The following is a 21,270-nucleotide window of genomic DNA, read 5'->3' as shown; positions in this document are numbered from 1 at the left end:
ATGTAATTGGAGGAAAAAGGGATTATAAAGTCATAACAGAGCAAAGCCATTACTGTCTCATGAAGTGAAGGCTGGTGCAACTCTGCAAAATCAGGAGGAAAATGAGATTGAAACCTTGGCATCAGTAGAAATGCTCATATAAACTGTAGTTTACAGATGCTGTGTTTGTGGGTGTTTTTCTCAGCTGTTAAGCGTGTATACATGTATACTTCAACTTTGTGGAGGAGAGAATGCTTCTCAAATCACTTGTCTGGCATATGTTCACTTTTGCTTTTCTGTTGAATATTGTACTAATGTAGTATTCTAAAATACATCAGGTTTTTTTCAGTTCTCTTTCTTGGCACAGAAAGTGGTTCTAGTTTCATACGGATTTCTATGCTGTTAATATAGAAAGCTCCAGGTCATCTTGACCCAAGTCTCTTTGAACGTTTCAAACAATCTGCTCTTTCCTGATTTAATTATTATCGAGTAGGAGTGCTTGATCTGCTGTAACTACCTCACCTAGAGTAGTATAATTTGAAAGTGACAGGCCTAGCTAATTATTCTTGCCTGTGCATGTTTACATAACACATAGATACCTTAAGGACTCCAGTTAAAGATGTCTTGCCCTAGGTGTATTGGTATTGTATGACTAAGACCTCCTCATTCATGAACACGGGCTCTCTCCTTTCTCCTTAATTACCACAGGTTGAGATAGACCATATCCTTCTTTCACTAGGCCAAATCTCCCTTCTTCTAGTCTGCTACCTGTTTTGTTACAACCTTCTTCACTTAATCCATGTAAAGAGTTTCACTTGTATATGACTAAACTCCTCATTAAAAACAAACTGCTTCACTGCTACTTGCCTTTATAGCTGAAAGGTGTGAAGTAGCAGCAGTTTAGTAAAAAATTACCAAAAATATAATGGCCTGCTAGGGAAGGCCTTGCCTTAATCTTTGGAGCCAATTCTACCATGCTTGCTGTGGCAGCTTTGTTGAAAAATATTTCCATGCTGAATGTCTTTGGGATGGGTGTCAGTGTTCACAGTGAGCACTGGGTGATTGTGTGGGATTGATTGAATGAATGCATCCCTGGATGCTATCGCTATTGCTCTGGATCCCAGGAACAGGATCCAGCAACTTAGTGCTGCGCTGAAGTCCTCTATGATAAAGGTGGTGTGCATTGACAGCACTACAAAACAGAAAAAAAAATGACTGCTGGTATTTACTGGGCATCATCCTGATGCGCTGTATTTTCCCATTCTTCTTTCTGCTTCTTCAGTATGTGTACCCTGGGTTTTGAAGATGAGAGAAAGTGGTGTGAGTCAGTATGAGTGTGTGTGTTTGGAGGGAGGTGGAAATCATTCCATGTCAGTGCAGAGCAGGAAGAGGGAGAATGGTTGTCTGTCAATAATTGTTTTGGTTGCATGATTTTTATGGAAACATACATTTGGACAATATATCTTGGAAAACGTAATCTGTCGGTAAGTAATTTCATTTGTACAATCAGCCAAAATTCCTTACTCTTTTCTGACATTTTGCCTTTAAAGCTGTCGCAGGATGTATTGTCTTAGGAATTATTTCAGTTTTATATGCTGAAACCAAGCCTGAAAGACCCTTGTTTTTCAATAGTACAGACTCGCCTAATGCTGCATGAGACATAATTTTATAGCTGCTCTCAAAATCTTGATGGTCTTCTACTCCACACATCTATTTTTCCCAAACAGTTACCAAGTAATTTCCTGTTACATGTGGTGAGGTCAAATCCAAGACTGCCAGCTTGTGATTGCTACATATTTGCAAGTAGAGCTTTGTGGAGCAAACTTTAGAAACAAGGTCAGAGGTGTCTGAAGTTTCCCTTTCCACAGATGAAGCTTTGGAAACAAAGCTGATTTTCTTTTCTTTTTTTTTTCTTTTTTTTTTCTTTTTTTTCCCCCACCTTTGTTTTTTTTTAATACCTATAATAAATCTACTCTTGATTATACTTGAGTAAACTGTCATCTGTATGTATTTGAATGTGTTTTGTCACTAAGACAGTAAAACACTAGTATGGCTGAGTTATTTGGTTGAAAAATGTAATGAGCATGCTAAGGGACTTGAAACGAAACACCGTGCAAGTCCTGTAATGGTCTTTGCACAGCCTTTAGGTTCTGCAGGGGTTCCAGTAAGGCAGTTTCCTATTGTTTTACTATGCTATATTTGTAGTAAATACATGAAAATTTCTAGCTGAGCTTTTAATAATAAAGTATCTTTATACCATGCTGTTTTGTAAAATTTTTCAATGTATCCACCTCCATTGAACTTGATGAAAACCCTTCTGCTTTTTAAATAGCCAGTGTGGAAAGTTTTTGTGTTCTAAGAGTTCTTATTCTCAGAAAAACTATTGGCAAATAAGTAAGGTTGAGATTCTGTCAAATATGCAGTAGTTAACATTGTCAAATCTGACAGAAGATTTTGGCAGAGGTACTGGTATCAAAGCTCCATATCCAGCTGATTGATCAGATCTTCCAATTACTGTGAGTTCTTTGTAGAACGCAAACTGTCTACAAGGAAGGACTGCCCATATGAAAGCTATTTCTTAATGTCTAGAAGCTTGCAGAATCTAAATTATTAATGAGTTTGTAGTGTGGTTTTTTTTTTTTTTTCCCCTTGTATTGCTTGTTAACTGCTGATTATTGGGTGGAAATAAAAGTTTGATTTTGTGTAGTATAGCAGCTTAGGGCGCTTCGTGACAAAATCACATTTTCTGTATATACTCCTAAATTTCAGAATAGGAACCATAGTATCAGTTCACTCCTTGTATATATTGCCTTTACAAACATCATAGAGATGTTCTGTTTTTTGAGCTTCTATGGTAGGGTATCAACAGGTATTTTTTTGAAGAGGAGGTAATTTCTCAGGGTAAATTTAAAACAAAATTTAACCTCTACCTGTGCCTTTCAAAAGGGTTCTGGCAATGCAGGTTATGCTCCATTTCTAATAATTTTTACTGACTAGATTTCAGCTGTATGTTGTATACAGTGCACATGCGTAAAGGCCACAGCAGGAATTGGTTCACAGACGTCGAGAACTAATAACTTATGTTCTGCAATTTAAATTAAAGGATTTGGAATTTGTAGATGAAAAAGATTTTTCTGTACTTGACAAAGAGTGAAACAAAGAACACACTTAATGATCGCATTCTTTGACAGCTGTAATACTTAGAATCATAGAATAGTTAGGGTTGGAAAGGACCTTAAGATCATCTAGCTCCAACCCCCCTGCCATGGGTAGGGACACCTCACACTAAACCATGCCACCCAAGGCCTCATCCAACCTGGCCTTGAACACCGCCAAGGATGGAGGATTCACAACCTCCCTTGGCAACCCATTCCAGTGCCTCACCACCCTCACAGTAAAGAATTTCTTCCTTAGATCCAATCTAAACTTCCCCTGTTTAAGGCTGCACCCGTTACTCCTTGTCGTGTCACTACAGTCCCTGATGAATAGTCCATCCCCAGCATCCTTATAGGCCCCCTTCAGATACTGGAAGCCTGCTATGAGGTCTCCACGCAGCCTTCTCTTCTCCAGGCTGAACAGCCCCAACTTTCTCAGCCTGTCTCCATACGGGAGGTGCTCCAGTCCCCTGATCATCCTCGTGGCCCTCCTCTGGACTTGTTCCAACAGTTCCATATCCTTTTTATGTTGAGGACACCAGAACTGCACACAATACTCCAAGTGAGGTCTCACAAGAGCAGAGTAGGGTGGCAGGATCACCTTCGACCTGCTGGTTAATCTGCTTTTGATGCAGCCCAGGATACAGTTGGCTTTCTGGGCTGCGAGCGCACACTGAAGCCGTCTCATGTTCATTTTTTAATCGACCAATACCCCCAAGTCCTTCTTCACAGGGCTGCTCTGAATCATTTCTCTGCCCAACCTGTAGCCGTGCCTGGGATTGCTCTGACCCAGGTGTAGGACCTTGCACTTGGCATGGTTAAACTTCATAAGGTTGGCATCAGCCCACCTCACAAGCGTGTCAAGGTCCCTCTGGATGGTATCCTTTCCCTCCGGCGTATCAACCGAACCACACAGCTTGGTGTCATCGGCAAACTTGCTGAGGGTGCACTCAATCCCACTGTCCATGTCACCAACAAAGATGTTGAATGAGGCTGGTCCCAACACCGATCCCTGAGGGACACCACTCATTACTGGTCTCCAGCTGGACATTGAGCCATTGACCACAACTCTTTGCATGCAGCCATCCAGCCAGTTCTTTATCCACCGAGTGGTCCACCCATCAAATTGATGTCTCTCCAATTTAGAGACAAGGATGTCATGCGGGACAGTGTGAAAGGCTTTGCACAAGCCCAGGTAGATGATGTCAACTGCTCTACCCCTGTCCATCAGTTCCGTAGCCCCATCATAGAAGGGCACCAAATTGGTCAGGCAGGATTTCCCCTTAGTGAAGCCATGCTGGCTGTCACCAACCACCTCCTTGTTTTTCATATGCCTTAGCATGCCTTCCAGGAGAATCTGCTCCAAGATTTTGCCAGGCACAGAGGTGAGACTGACTGGTCTGTAATTCCCTGGGTCATCCATTTTTCCCTTCTTCAAGATGGGGGTTATATTTCCCTTTTTCCAGTCATTGGGAGCTTCACCTGACTGCCATGATTTTTCAAATATGATGGCTGGTGGCTTAGCAACTTCATTCGCCAGCTCCTTCAGGACCCGCGGATGGATTTCATCAGGTCCCATGGGCTTGTGTACGTTTAGGTTGAAGTAATTAATTTTTCTGCAAAAGTATGCTTTTGTATGTTACAGGTTGTTTATCAATAAGTTTGTTATTCCAAAGGTCAAATATATTAAGAATATCTTCTGTAATTGATTCTTCATATTATTCAATATTTTGTGCTCCAATATAGTTAAACCCATATGCTAGAATCTTTTAAAAAGAAAAAAAAAAAAAAAAAAAAGGTAAGCCTACTTTTCCAATTGTAATTTTATGTGTGATTTTCATCATCATGTTTCTATGTTCAACTGTGAGGGATTTTAAAGAGACAGAATATTCAGAAGGTGACATCTTCCCTTTGGAAGCTAACACTCTTAAATTACTTACAAATAGAGTCATCAGAAGACTTGCAAAGTATTTTAGGCATAAGTATTAATTTGGCTAAACCAGTAGCTCACTTGTATAGAAACAGAATCACTATCATATAAATTGAGGTGACATTTCAAAATAAAAAAAATCAAATTTTTTTACTTATTGAAATAAAAAAAAAATTTCAAAATTTATAAAATTTTATTAAAAAATATCTAAAATAAAAAAAATTGTTAGGAGCTAGAAAACTCTTTAAATATCACGTAAAACTTTTTTTTCTGTTTCATGACAAATAAGTGATTTGTTGGCTTTATTATAATAAAGTTATTGACTCAGTAGATGGCACTCTTTCCTCTGAGTCACTAAGGTGCCTTGGTCATCTGTATTCAAGGTTTCCTTTTTTAAATACAGTATAGACTTGATCCTGACTACTTCTGATCATTAAAACAATAATATCAGTTGTCATATTCTGACAAATTTTCTGTGTAATTATTATATTCTTGCTTATCTCAATCTTCATCAGTGTTGCTGCTGGATAATTTCTTTTTTTTTTAACTCTGAACTGCTGTGTCTGTTAGTGTTAAAATAGTTTTAGCACACCCACATACATAGATTCCTCCAACCCCCACTTCCCAACTTGCGCTGAACAAAGCCTGGTTATCAAATCTTTCCTCCTTTAACTATGTGTTATGACTTCAGTAGAGTTGTTTTCATACTAAGATGAAAATTCCCAATGTAAAACATCAATTAGTTACATTTCAGTATAATTTTATGTGAGGTGTGTAGTTATGCTGATACTCTGCACTCGTAGTATCAAAACAGGATCCCCTGCCATGACTTCTTATCTGTTGTTTTGAAATCTGCCATTTTTGCCCCTGATGTATCTCATACCATTTTATGATACAGATATAGTGGTGTTATTGGACACATCCTAAGTAATATTTCATTTTTTGTTTGAGAAGACAGAAAAAACAGGAAAGTCCATCTTATTTTACAATGTTTAGTGAGAGCATCCTCAAGGCAGGAAAGAATGGTAGTTTATGCTGAACAGGCAGTATGATCTTTGATACTCCAGTCTTATACCAGTTTTGGAGGGGTGTTAAGAAAGCCCTTGCTCTGGCATTAAAGGTACTGAAACTGGTCTGTGTTTAAATGGGGAGACTTTTTTCCCCTGTAAAACCAAGTTCTGATTAGTTGTTACGAATAATTGATTCGTTAAGAATACTTAAAAACGTAGAAACCAAAATGCATTGTTTCAAACCAAATACTTCTTTGATTTTTTCCTCCCCTTTTTTAATTCAGAAAAAAAAAAAAAAAGCAAGAAGTGATTTGCAAAAAATTGAGATAAATTCTGATCTGTTGTCATTTTAATTAGTTCCAGAACTTTGGCAGTAAGATTTTCTGTTTCACAATGAGGTGGAATTCTGGTAGTCTGGAACCATGCTAGTTACTCACTCAAAAGTGATGAGACTTAAGAGCTCCTTAGTAATGGCTTTAGATTCTGTATAAGACTAACTGGAGTGTCAGATCATGGCGTTAGTGAAGGAAAAATACTTGGATCATGTAACTAAAGTATTTTTTCATGTGTTTTAATTGTTTAGATTTTTTCCAAAGTTGAGATGTAGTTCTTAAATGACCTACAGTTGGTATGTTTTGGTGTTTTAAGAACATGTTGACCTAACTGATTTTTGTGGAAAGACTCCTACACCTACATAGAGTAACACTGATACCAGGGACATGTGAGAGACTGTGTAATAGTTTAGACATATGAGCAACTTACAACAAAGTACCAGCAAAATACAAGAAGTTAGCTTAGTTATATTTTGTCACACACTAAGCTCACTCAGTTAATCTTTCATTATCAATAAGCTCAGAGTCATGATATTGAAGGAAAAAATGCTTTAATGTCAGAACCAGAAGGATAGAAACTTCCAAAATTAATTCTTTGTTTCCCATATGGCCACTTACAAATCTAATTTAAAATTAGCTTTGTACTGAATTGCTCAAGGGATGATTCATGAACTGTCCGGTGCTGCTGCTGGAGTAAAGTCTCTGTTGCAGGTATTTGTAATACTATGTTAGGGCATCAGGTTTTTATTATTTAATGTAGTATTATCATTATTTTAGTTATTTCTGAACACTTTGTTCAGGTTGTGTTCTGAACACTGTAGAACTTGGTGTTTCGTAGAGCTGATTGCATTCAGTTCCAGATAAGCATGGTTGTTTTCCAGACCTCTTTAGATGGTTCTTTGGATAGCACTGAAGTTGCGTTTGGATGGCCTTCACACTGCCTTAGCCAGACCCATGGCAAATCTCTCACTTATTATTCTCGGCAGCTTGAGAAAGGGAGTGCTAAAGTGATTGGATAAATAGGGAGGAAGAGGTACAAGTAGTTCCTTTGCTTGCACATTAATTTAGCTGTAATGAAAGGTATTTGCTTACATTGTAATTTTAGGACAGTTAGTTCTGCTTAAAATTTGCAAGGTCATAAGTAGTGCTGACAAATATTCATTGTCCAGATTCTTTCGGAAGACATGTCTATCCTATGAGCTCTTTCAACCACCTGCCAAAGTGGAGTGGAATACACTATGCAATTCTGAACAGGATGTTTGGAAACACTAAAGAAAAATTGTACTCCAGACACTAGCAAAATGAAGGAATTCTTTAGATGTGCAAAATGCAATCTGTTAAGCCATGGAGGTGTTTATATGTCTTTAATCAAGACTGGTTTTGAAACTACTTTTGTACATTCTTTTAAGTAGCTTTAGAACTTAAATACATACATTCATCTGTATATTTTTAAATTTTTAATATTTATTTCATTTTTTTTTGCTTTAGGCAATTAGAAGTTCTTAAAAGAAAATGTAGGAATTTTGATTAAAATATTTATATTCATGAATGACTTGTATTTCTTGAGTAAAGCCACACAACATTAATAGCAACACTAAAGTAATTAAGACTTAACAAATTAAGAACAAGGCAATTTTGTGCACCAGAAATTACAGTTAATATGTTGAAGAAAAAAAAAAACCAAACCAAACTGGTATTTTCTGCATGTTATCCAACCTCTTTCCAAGCTTCCTTAATTTATTAAGCTTCTATGTTGATCCTTATTTCTGTATAATTTGGATAGAAGTGTTTCAATTCACTAATTTTATGTAAATCAAAGTAATAAGATAATTTTGTCATTTTAAAATAGTGACATTCTCCATATTTTTCAGCCACAATGGAGATAAATACTTCATTGGATATTAACTTTTCTTGTTTGCAGACCTTATGGTACTTATTTGCATTTGTTTATAATGAGTTAACTACATTAATTAAAAAAAATTACTGAGTTGGAAAAGGTAAAGCATGTTTATTTTCTTTCAGCTTGAACTTCTTGGATTTCTTATAGTTAGTGTTTTATGCACTTGTATTGTGTTTGCAGAAGAGTGTCTTACAGGACAATGTCAGGTGCTTAAAACTAACAGTCAATTAATTGGGTAACTGTGGTTCAAGGAGTTTCATATGTAGTGGTTAGTAAGATGTAGGATTGTTCCAACTCAAAGTGGAATGAGAGGGAGACTGACTTCCCCCTCCTCCCCATTTTCTGTGTTGGTAAAATATTTAAACTACAGTGACTATGGCTGTAAAGAAATTTCCGTTTTGAGTATGTAATTTGCTTTCATTTTCAATGAATATTCTGAAGAGTTGTAATTTTTACTATTCCATAATTATTAAATAAACTTTCAATGATTTTCAGATAACAACTATTTTGGTTCTGTGGGATTCAGGTTGGAAGGGACTTTTGAATGTCTTTGGTCCAGTGTCCTCCTCTAAGCAGGGTGAGCTATGAGATCCATTATTCTTTTAATGACATCTGTAGAGGAAACTAAACTAGTGTAGGAAATACAACTACAAGCGTTTGTACAAAAGAAAAATAAACAGGTTTGTGTGTAAATGCTTAGTGGGCTTAATAAAAGTACTGAAGAAGTATTTGTTTTCCCACTTCAAGATAGGTTAGCTTAGGAAGACTAGTTTGCAAAATTAAGACTTGAATAATGTACGAAAGGTTAAAATGAAAGAACTGGTGAGGAATTCCTTTTGACAACTGGTAGTTTGAATATGGAAGCTTGGTTTGAAGAATTCATACACAGGGAAAGGAATCTGCCAGGTGCATCCCATTACAAGATGGATCGCTGTTGCTGCAGCCCATTTTCTTTCTTAGCCAGTACTGAGCCTTTTGCCATTCCTTACCGGTAGAAGTACTAAAATAAATTGCACCTGCTTCACTCTTACATTCTTTAAGGTATGGGGAACTAAGCATATATGCATACAGATGGTCTTGATAGACACCGTAGACTAATCGCAACTTGTATGCATTAAGAGTAACATGTTTTTTGAAGAGCCACTGTTGTAAAGTAAGTTACTGTTCTCATGGTACTCAGCCATTCATTTACAACAATTAGTTGCTGTTGTCATTGAAATGATTTGTAAAAAATAAGCTAGACAGAAGGTGGTAAGTTGCAGATATATGTTGCAGATATGCAACACAGACTTCTGTCTTGACTGGAAGAAGTATTTCTTCCTGCCGTGTATAGTTTGGAGAAGAAGATGAATCAAAGATTTACATGAAGTTCTGCACTGAATGCATGGATTCAACTTTTTGATGCAAAAAGACTTCAGAGATCAGTCTCAGGTGCATAATTTTCTTTTATCAGCACATTTAAAAAAACACCCTAAACAACACCCTCTCCCTTCACCCCCCAAAAAAACCCCCAAAAAACCCACCCAAATTAAGTTCCTTTTGGTCTTAACATGACTTTTGGGTACCCTTTGGAACGATGCTTTCTCACAAACTTTGACAAGATCTCAGTCATGTTATTCTTATTGTAGACCTATTCTTTGTTCACTTCTTTTAAACTTACCTTTGTTACAACAGTCATTACTTCTGCTACCATTCTGTCATTGTGCATTTCTCTTCCTCTCAGTTCACAGTCAGTCTTCAAAATTTGTTAGCTGTAGAACTCAGCAGCAGCCTATTTGGTGGTATTTATGCATGCAATCTGGAGAACTGTCACAAATGTGAAGCACTTGATTGACTTTTTATTCTTTAAGTACTGGCAATCAGATTAGTTTCTGTCATTTCTTGAAGAGGAAGAAACCTTTATTTTTTACAGAAACAAACACTAAACTTGCACAATAGATTGTTTTGAGTTTGCCATTAGAACAAATATTTCTTTTGATGCTAGTCAGAGTTAAACAGTATCTGAATGGAGTCATTGTCTTTCTTTCTGACCTTAAGAAGTCAGCAAATAGATTTTATTCCATTCACTGAAGCTTTTAATTACTGCACTAAGCTACTGAAATTTAGCTCTCTGTGTAAACACAACTCTGTCATTACCCAAATTCCTTGTGATTGTTTATTTGGGCCCAGGAACAGGGCTTATTGTTCTCATCGTGTTCATAAAAAACAAGTCATAATAATATATGCTTAAGAGTTTCAATCCTTTAAGAGAAATTTTGTAAAAATATTAACCAGAAGTTAAGGGGGGGTGGGGGATATCTGGTGGTCTTTCCTGTTTTGATTCTATTATTTGATAATGTTATGATTTTACAGAGAAGATTTGGGCTACATGTAAAATATACATTGTTAATCCAGTAAATTAAGTATTAACAATTGTTTGGAAAAGAATAAAGAACCTTATTATGCTATTGAGTAAACTGGTCATGATATGCCTATGTCTTGAATAGTTCATGTCATTCTGGCCTTCTAATCTTGAAAAGTTTTAGGAAAATTGGAAAGAGAAGGATGATAAAAAAATACAGAAATTTCTTTACAAGGGATGACTTAAGTTGAGGATTCCTTGGAGAAATCAAATTCTGGAAAAGTAGAATTTGAGAGATTATTCGAGTGATCTACAAAGTTACAGGTTGTATAAAGTGCATAAACAGGGAACCCTATTCATTGTGTCTTTCAGTACAAGAGCTAGAGGCTGACCAATTAACCTAGCAGAAGAAAGGCTTAAAACAAGAAGGGAGGCAACCCTTTGTGCAAGTTAGCTGATGTTAAAACTCCTTGGCAAGTCACTTTATGGAAGCTGGGTACATGCATAGGTTGAAAGGCTGGCTAGGAAAGTTTACAGAAGAAAAATCCATTGAGAGTTACTAAATATCCAGAAGCACATGTGTCTCAAAAAATTGGAGCTGAAAATAGTTGAAGATGGGAGAGTATTGGGTTAGATGCCATTTTATGCTTGCCCTGGTGTTATTCTTTCTGCCACATTCTTGTAGACCATCATGTAGGCAGGATATCAGAATAGTGGAATCTTTGGTCTGGCCCATGTTGCAATTCTTGTATTCTTATTTTTGTAGCAGGTGTGGTCTGTATACCTGGTACCCTAATGAACTGCTACTCAACTACTAAGCTCGTACTCACACAATGTGTGAGTACATTGTGAGTAAAGTACAGTGTGAGTAAGGGCAGATATAGTGGACATTCTGTGTATAAAGACATGTCATCTTCAGAGGAACTTGTAAACTAATCATTTACAATATTCAGAAAGTTACAAAAGGAGGGTAGGCGAAACCTTATAAATATATCTTCAATATGTTATTGCTATAATTTATCTCATTTATTTCTGTACAACAGAACTAAAATTTGGTAAGTAGTCATAGCTGCTAGCTGTGTTTCTCTCCTGCCAAAGGTCTAGACTAGTGGCTTCCTATAAATGGTTTAGCATAATATTTTCTGCTGTGTGGCAGGATGCCCCCAACCACGCCTGTGTAATTAGTTTTGCTAGTCTTCCTTTTTCCAAGACATTGTTGCAGTAGCAAGCTCTAAAAAGGATTGCCCTGCAAGCTGCTTGAGCTGCTCCGAGTTGATGTGCTTTGAACAAAAGCTTTATGTGTTAGTTGCCAGACTTTTCCCAAATGCACTGATAGAAAAATTACTAGCAGTGTACTTGGAGCAGATATGCGGAAATTGCTGTTCTGTTCTCCAGGCCAGTTTTAGCTAATCACATCCATGTAACTCTGTCTAAATTTTGGCTCAGTACTGACGATGCAGTAAAACTGTGGAATCCCTTGTGAGGAACGAATACCGCAAGTTAAGTATTACCCTACATTCTGGTGATAGTGAAAATGCTGAATCTCAGTTGTTTCTGGTAAGGAAGTCACAATTGCCCCGGGTAGGTAGCTCTACATTTCTGGGGCACTAGAATAAAAACCTTTACTATGGATCAGGAACAGTCCCATGGAAAGAAAATTAGATACGCCACAGAGAAGTTTAGAAATACTTCTTGTAGTTCTGCTAGATTTAAACCCTGGGGTTTTATTTAGTGGGTTCACAGTCTCCACCCTGCAAACTTTGTGCCTATCATAACTAATTTTCAAGTTTATACAATTTTGAAATCTAAATATGGTTTATCCAGATAATTGTTTTTTTTAATGATTCTGTTGAAAAATGTGTGGTTGAAGAGTCTCAGTATTAAAGGGGACCTAAAGCCTGGCGTGAAACAGAATTAACATGTTCTGGAGAAGAAGTATGGATTCATTTAATTTTGGGCTATAACTGCTAGAAGGTCTGGAGCTCCTTCTTTATGATGGCTTATGCTGTCTGTACTGTTGTCAGTAAAGTGATTGCAAAATACTGAAGACTGTCAAACCTCTTCAGCTTGGATGCTGATGTTAAATGCAGAAGCACAGCACTTGGTACAGGGTAAAAAATGGAAAGAAACAAGATGGATCTCTGGGTAGCAACCCTAGGCTGAGCCTATTGGTGCTGTTATGACTGCCATCAGGATATCCCTCAAAATTATGTTTATAGCAGGATTAGCCTATTTGCTAGTTGACAGCAGCTTGAGACGTCAATTGATCTCTGGTAATCTTAATGCTGTAGAGAGCTAACTCTGCTGAAACCTGTGTTCACTGCAGATCACGAAATAAAATACAAGGAGAAGGGACGAATGAGATAGAGCAGCAAGCCTGTACATGTTGGATGCAGAAAAGAAAAAAGGAAGAGAAAAGGTCTAATGGTGGAGAAATCAAGGCAGAGCAGAGAGTGAAGTGATGCAAGTGCCTGGCTGTTCTTCAGTGCTGGATTTGCTTATGAAGCTGTCTCCAGAGTAGTTCTAGAGTCTACTTGGGCAACTAAAATAGTCTAATGAGTTTGTACAATGTTAATTTGATGTCATGATATTGTGATTGAGTTGATAATTTCTTACTTTGTATAGTAATGTATGATCTACAGGAGGGTTCTGATTAGAAGAACATGGGGAAGGGAAGTATTTTGTCTTTTCCAGAGTTTCAGATGATGTTACTGATATGTCAGCAGAGAGCAAGGAATTACCTATATGTTTATGCTGATTTTAATCCACTGAATAATACTTTCATAGGAGCAAAGATTGCTTTATGATAAATGTAATGCCTGAATCAGTCAGCAGTATTGATGCTGTTTGAGTTGTGTTGAGTTTGGTTTTTTTGTGGGGAGGGGGATGTTTGGGTTTTGGTTTGGTGGGGGTTTTTTTTGTTTTTGTTTTGTTTTGTTTTTAAGAATAGCAGAATACTGACTGGTGTTTTTAAGTTTCTATAAGTGTCTGGCTGAATACTTAACTAGGTTGTGATCTAACAGTTTGTAGCACTTGTTATTCTGTACTTACTTTATTGTCTTCTCGTTGCTGTAGCTGGTAAGGACATATTTCTATGTGAGGATCATGGCTAACACTGGAAAAGTAAACTCTTAGTGTGGATGGCTGTAGAATAAACCCTGAAAAGCAGCAACATGTATATTGATACAGCTAGGCTTAGAAAGAAGAAGATGACTAAAAAACCTGAATGTATTATTTCCTCAAAATAATAAGAATTTAAAGTTAGTCCTGATTTTTCATGACTTTTTACCAGTGATTTGACATGGTGTATCATGGCCTAGGGTATAGCTCAAGCTGAAAACCATCTCTGGGTCTTCATCTTGTCTTTAGAAATATTTTTGTTTACAAACTCACCTATGAACTGTTTCATTTTCATGTAATTAGTATCTTTTGCAATACCTCTGCTATATGCTTGCATGACACATCAATGGTGTTGAAGAGAAACCTCTCTGTTGATAAATTGTTTTTATTAATAAGTAAAAATTCATTTAGACACTTGAGGAGTGTATTTTATATTGAGGGAATCTTTTATTAAATCATAATCTCAAAATCGGCTTTTTATATCTGTCCTAAGTACACCAGTAATACTGCTGATCATAGTATATTTGCGACTGCTATTCCAATGTTAACATTGCCAAAATTGATGAAGACAAATGACAGTATTAAAAAAATCTGTTTCAGAATGGAGTTTATTTTCACTTTTATGACTACATTTGCAGTTTAGAAAAAGTAGTATGGAGAGGGGCAGGAACAACCCCAGGTTCCAGTATAGGTTGGGGAACGACCTGTTAGAGAGCAGTGTAGGGGAGAGGGACCTGGGGGTCCTAGTGGATGGCAGGATGACCATGAGCCAACACTGTGCCCTTGTGGCCAAGAAGGCCAATGGCATCCTGGGGTGTATTAGAAGGGGGGTGGTCAGTAGGTCGAGAGAGGTCCTCCTTCCCCTCTACTCGGCCCTGGTGAGACCGCATCTGGAATATTGTGTCCAGTTCTGGGCCCCTCAGTTCAAGAAGGACAGGGAACTGCTGGAGAGAGTCCAGCGCAGGGCGACAAAGATGATTAAGGGAGTGGAGCATCTCCCTTATGAGGAAAGGCTGAGGGAGCTGGGTCTCTATAGTTTGGAGAAGAGGAGACTGCGGGGGGACCTTATTAGTGTATATAAATATATAAAGGGGGAGTGTCATGAGGATGGAGCCAGGCTCTTCTCAATGGCTAACAATGATAAGACAAGGGGTAATGGGTATAAACTGGAACACAAGAGGTTCCACTTAAACTTGAGAAGAAACTTCTTCTCAGTGAGGGTGACAGAACACTGGAACAGGCTGCCCAGGGAGGTTGTGGAGTCTCCTTCTCTGGAGACATTCAAAACCCGCCTGGCCACATTCCTGTGTAACCTTATCTAGGTGTTCCTGCTCTGGCAGGGGGATTGGACTAGATGATCTTTTGAGGTCCCTTCCAATCTCTAACATACTGTGATACTGTGATACTGTGAGATGTTTTATCTACAGTGCAGTTATTAAAAATATATCTTTTCGTATAAATCAGGAGAATTAGAACTTAGAGCACTACAGTTTTTCTAGCTGAAACTCAGAATTTCGTTTTATACACCCAAGTATCAGAAGAAAGTCCACTAGAGCCAGACTTTGGTTGTCTATGGCAGTTTTAAAGACATGGAAAACTAATAATAGAAAAAAGTTATTTCTGTTGAGTGATGTGTAACATGTATATTATTCTTTTACTTCCTTGGTTTGAATAACTCTTTTTGGTTTGTGGTTTTTGAGGAAGAAACCAAATAAGACGTGTACTTTATTTTAAGGCAGAATGCTGTTGTGGTATACCACTTTCTGTAAGGCTAAGGATATACTCCAGTAAAGCTTTTAGAAAGACATCAACAAGTACTGTGTTATGAAGAGTATTGCTGTTTGCAACCTGTGCAAATCTAATCAATTACCAAATTGTCTTAAAAATGGTGAACTGTTGAAGAATTGTGATACAAAGCTTTTTATAAAAACAGGCCAAAAGTTGGCATTTATGACTTACCTTTCCACACAGTTCTCTAGCATTAGTGGCATTGTCTGCACTTGCAAAATAACCTCCTTTTACTCATAGCCAAGTATATGCATGCAAAAGAATAGGATGAAACTATAATCTACTAACTGTTTTTATTTATTATTTTTTAATTTCCATAACTTAAAAATAGGAGTTGGAATTATGAGATAGTTTGAGGTTTTTGATCCCTTTGAGGGAAGTCTGAGGTTTCAGTTTAATTCAGCAGTACTTTAGTTTATAGTTCTAGGTGTTGCAACTAAGTTAACTTATTTTTATGTATGTATTTATTTATTTATTTTAGGGGGGGTTGTTTTGTGTTTTTATGTTTTGTTTGTTTGTTTTGGGATTTTTGCCTAGTCTCTTAACACTTCTTCAAATATGACATACATGATGTAGGTAAATCATGTTGTGTAGCATGAAGAATAGAAAGTAAAAAGATCAAATTCTAATGAGCCTGTTGTGTTTTTTGTTGAGCAAGGGTGTGAGAAATGAGCAGTCCTTATTTGAATAGCTTATTTTTGAAACCTACTATAATAAAAAGCAAGTGTCAAAAAGTGTAATTTGGTTTACAGCAAATGAAAAATAAAACCTTCATTTCAGAGACAACATATTTGGAAATGTTCCCTGAAAATGAACTGTTAATAATTTGTAGTAGTTAGCTGTGTTTCCTCATAGACAGGATAGAACCAGTTCTTTAGGCTTTATTTTGTTTTCTGACAACCTTTTCAAGCAGGTCAGTTGTCAAATCCTGTAGTATTTCCTACATATAAAGAGCTTTATGTCTGGTCATACCTTTCTGTTGGCTTTGTCTAGCCTAAATTTTCTTATATTCGTGTACATTTAACATATATATTCCAGCCATCTTTGTAGGCTTTTTCTCAGCAATTCCCTGTGATTATATCTTTTGTTTCTTAAACTCTTTCATTTACTGAAGCTGAGAAGTGACTTCAGGTTCATACCTGTATAAGGGTAAGCATGTTCAGGACATAAGGGCAACTGTTTAGCTCTGCTTAAATCGATGACAACATTTTACTTGAATTTAGTGGAACTGGCTTTCTTCTTTAAGATCCATTTTGTGTAAGGATCTATGCATTTAATTGTTTTCTTCACATTCCCACTGGATATTGAAAAACATTAGAAAACCAGTGCTTCCTGTGTACTGCACAGACTTCCTTGTGTCAGTTCTAAACTACATTTTAAAGAATTGGAGCAATTTTTTATTTTCTCACTAAATAAGCCTGAGCCCTGTCTGGTTTTTTTTGAGGAATAATTTTGCGTGAACTTCAATAGGTTTAGATTCACATTTTGTCCTAAATACAAAAATAAGTTTGCTTCCTTAAATACGTCAAAGGTGGGAAATAGTAAAGATCTTTCTGCCTGTCTGTATCTGTTTATGACATACAAAACCTGCTAGTTTGATTACCTCCCCTCTCCAAACAGCAAATGGGAAATTGAGAGTTTTATGTACAGATAGGGTGGCAGAGTTTGATCCACCTTGATGAGATCAGTGCATATGAACACTCAAGTTCAAAACTGGAGCCGAATCCCACACACTGCTCCACACTCAAAACCTTTAAAGATCACAGGAATTCCATGTGGTCACAGTGGTCTACATGCATAGAGAGAGTTTGCTGGATTTGTTCCAAATTTTAAGCTTTGCTTTTTTGCCCATGGATTTGGCTTACAGATAGACCTTAACTCCTTTAACACTGAAAGATATATGTCTTGTGATCAGACTCTAATGTGATAACAATCCCTAGACTATTTTTAACAGAAATGTCTGGTGGCCTGTAATTAGTAACTATTTTGGTTAAAAATTATAGTGTAAAGATAGTATCTTTTCATCTTTGTTTCCACTCACCATTCAAAAGAATGGAAATATTCTGAAAATAATAGAAATTATTCTGAAATATAGAGCAAGGAAATGAGTATAGATCTTTGAAAATCAAAGTTACTGTAAGAATATTGTCATCTCACTAGCCCTATCACAGGATTGTATATTCAAAATATGATGATGTAATGAATGAATTGACTGCTGCATGACCACTGCTGTTAGTATTATCTGTGCTGCAGAAAACATTTTAATTCCATTTTCAGTTTCAGATACTTGTTTTTTAACTACACAGAAACTCATTGAGCTTCTGTATTTGAAGGATTGTATCTAAAATTACGAAAATTGTCCTTCGAAGACAGTATTTATCTTTTGGCAAAAGTTTTTTTTTTTTTGTTTTAGATTGCTATAGTATACTCTTTAAGACTCATATAATCATTGCAAAATAATGAGAAGGAAAATATAATGGCAGTTCCTAACATGGTTTTTTTTTTTGGTGTAACAATTCAGAGTTATAGTTTTTAATTGGAATCAAAGTTTAAGCAGTAGGACTTATAATTAATATTGTTTAGTTGATAAGTCTGAGACCGTAAGAGGATTCCAGTTATGTTCACACAATAAAAGTTAAGTATTTTGAATCAGTAGCAGTCTATGCACATGCTGCTGTGACTTCGCGATAGCATGGTAGACTGCATTATGGAGCTGGTGATTACAAAGATCCACTTTAACCATTTTTTTCTTACTGACAGGTGTCCCACTGGCCTGAGGCCAGCGGCTGTGAGTATACTGCAACTTGCGGTTTACACGAGAGTGTAGAAAATGCCGACACCAGCTGCCTGCACATAATTAAGCTGATTGCGGTCTGACAACTTGAACTATGATACAGATATGTGATAAGTATACAAAATATCTTAAAAATTTGATTCTCTGACATATTTTATCTACTTTTTTTTTCCTTAACAGATACGATATCTGCACTTATAAAAACAAGCCTTGTGGAACACTGGGTAAGATCATAAAGAGAAATTTCATCTTCTATTTGCTGTTCCCTTGCTTTTTACTCAGCCATTGATTTATTGCCTGATCAGATATTTTAAAAGTCATGCTTTCAAAATTTTGCAGATTTATACATATGAACAATGATAAGTAACCTAGGTGGGTCTTGGCTTTGATATGTTGCTGGAAGTTCAAATTAAGTGAGCTGCTGCTGTGTATTTCTTCTGTGGCGCCGGTAGTTCTGGTAAAACATAGCAAATGACTCAAACTTACTTCTTATAGAAAAGAACTTGCTGTTTATTTCCATTTGACCTTTCTCTATGATCTAGTTAAAAATACAAGTAAAAGACTTCAGAAAATTCAAACACCAAACAAATAGTGAAAAAAAGCTTTATAAAAGAAACAGGCGTAGAGGTTTACACTGTTGCTCTGTTGTACACAGGGAGTACTTCTTCAGATTGCTCCTTTCACAGACTTAAGAGAAAAATACCATGATGTATAAATTACAGTGATATAAATTACAGTAACATTGAAACTCTTTAAAACAATACTTTGACAATGGAGAATCACATAGCAACCTTAGGTGCAGGATGGAGAGCTATCATTCTCTCCATACCTTACTTTGTCACCAGAAGTTATTTACTATACTATGGTTACTACCTTTGATATTGCTTTGATATATAAAAGAAATATTATTCAAAGAATAATGTAACATTCATATACATTTTTTATCAATTCACATCCTTGCATAAGGCTCTTTCTCAGAAGTAAAGACAGAGTTCTAATTTGACTAGTTCAGATTATTAATACTTTTCTCTGTCAGAGTTCATAACTTGCTTTGTCTTTCCATGTATTATTAGTGTATGCTTTGATAGCCTTAACTCATGTTAATTTTTCAAGTCAGCACTACGCTTCTGGCACAGGGATGTAGTTTATGTGGAGAAAGGTACTAGAATTTTTCCTGCTGTAAATATAAACAATATCCACAGCATGTTTTAGTAAAAGACACATGATGCTGATAAATTTCTAAATGTAATTGATTTCCTTTAACATCTGCATGGAGGAGACAAAGCCGAAGAGACTGTCCATATTCATGTCATAGAATTGTCTTTGCAAGTGTTAAAGGAGTAAAATTTGGAAGAGCGTACATTAACGCATGAACTATTTGATATTTTTGTGTGATATTTTTAACGCTGATCATTAGTGTACTAGTCCTTACTGTGTCAGACTTTGGCGTAAAGGCAAATTCTGCTTCACTTGAATCCAGGATAACAGAGGACTGACTTTGGCAAATGTTCTGTTAAACAAAAGGTTTGATTTTTATTTTATTTCAAAATAAAATTCACGTGTGTTGTCAGTTCCAACTGTGTTACAGAACCCTTGGCAACACCGCCATGATATTTTTTTTGCTTATTGGCATTGAATTGGGGAAGAGACAAGGCTCTGTGGCCCTCTTTTGCTAGGCATTTAATATGCTTAAGTCCCACTGACCTCTAGTAACTGAAGTATATATTTAAGGAGTCTATGAAGAGAAGTCTCAGAGAGGTTTGATACTATTCCAGTTTCTAAACCAGAGAATCTTTCATGGAACTCTTTAGAAAAAGATAGATGTTTTTGCAGCACATCTGTGGCTCCATTGAAGGACAACTTCTTTTTAAAATCTGAGCCACAGATTGAGTTCTTGACTTGATATCTGTCACTTTGTGCAAGCATAGTATGGAATTATATTAATCTGGTGTTGTTAGTTACTGAAGCAAGTGCTCAGTTGTATGATCTGAAGATGGAGGTGACTTCATCGCTCAGATGCTGTGGACATTCCAGGGGACCATGACAGTTGGCATGTTAGTATTACCATGGTGTTTCCAGAATGTCCTACACAATTACAGTAGCATAGGTGAACTGCTATTATGTATTTTCTGCAGGTTGCGTACTGCAAAAAATACACAGGTTTTTCTCTATTGGTAGTCTTCTTCTGATATTCTACCGTGTCCTCAGGGGTGTGTCTACATTGATGTTTTGGGGGGTTTTATAGGAGTAATATGCTGTTTTGATGCAACTTCTGCATTGTCACCCTTTGCCCGTGTCACTTTTGTTATCAGAGTAGTTTTAGTGTGTGCAAACTAGTTTTGTTACGGAGAAAACTAAGTCAGAATGCGTATTTCCCAAATGCTCTATATATACCAACAGGAGATGTTAGGATCTAAATCACCACAAGGCCTGTATTCTCGTGACATTCTGTACGATTTTTTCTTTTTAGAAGCTTTAAATGACATGTGTAGTGGATATATTCACCCTTTGAGAGTAAACTAGACCAGAGTACAGTGTTCAACCCACATAACAAACGTATGTGAGGAGCCTCAGTATCAGTTCTTTGCTCTGCTGATGCTCTCCTATGGCTCCAAATTATTTGTTAATGTGGACACAGCTAGGAACCAATTGCCATTTTACTGCTGGCTTACTGTTAGTCCAAACAGAATAATTTGAAGTGCCTGCTCATATAAAGAGTATGATTTCTCTCTTCCACTCTCCCTGCTCCATTCCCTTTGCCCCTCAACCAAACTTACACTTTTACCAGTAATTTTTATTACAATATAGTTAGCTAGGCGTGTAATTTCTTTAAAGAAAGGATTACTGCTTCTTTTAGATAAGAAACTCAAGGGATAAATAAATTAAATAAATCTGATGTTTAGAGCCTTCTCTAGTGGCAC

At 36.7% G+C, this 21,270-nt stretch overlaps 1 protein-coding gene across 1 annotated transcript in view; it reads left to right on the top strand.

Moving 5' to 3' along the window:
• ADAMTS6 (ADAM metallopeptidase with thrombospondin type 1 motif 6) overlaps window positions 1–21,270 on the top strand; it is a gene marked incomplete at its 3' end in the record, with an annotated part of 146,988 nt that overhangs the window by 32,318 nt on the left and 93,400 nt on the right. Inside the window, exon 7 of the mRNA XM_080637567.1 lies at window positions 18,530–18,573. Coding sequence (XP_080493693.1) covers window positions 18,530–18,573 — 44 coding nt within the window. The remainder of the gene's footprint in view (window positions 1–18,529; window positions 18,574–21,270) is intronic.

This window comes from Psittacula echo (genome assembly GCF_963264785.1).
Source record: "Psittacula echo genome assembly, chromosome: Z".
In the NCBI taxonomy this organism is placed as follows: Eukaryota; Metazoa; Chordata; class Aves; order Psittaciformes; family Psittacidae; genus Psittacula; species Psittacula echo.
The sequence above is the reverse complement of the archived record's forward strand: the minus strand, read 5'-3'. Positions and strand labels throughout refer to the sequence as shown.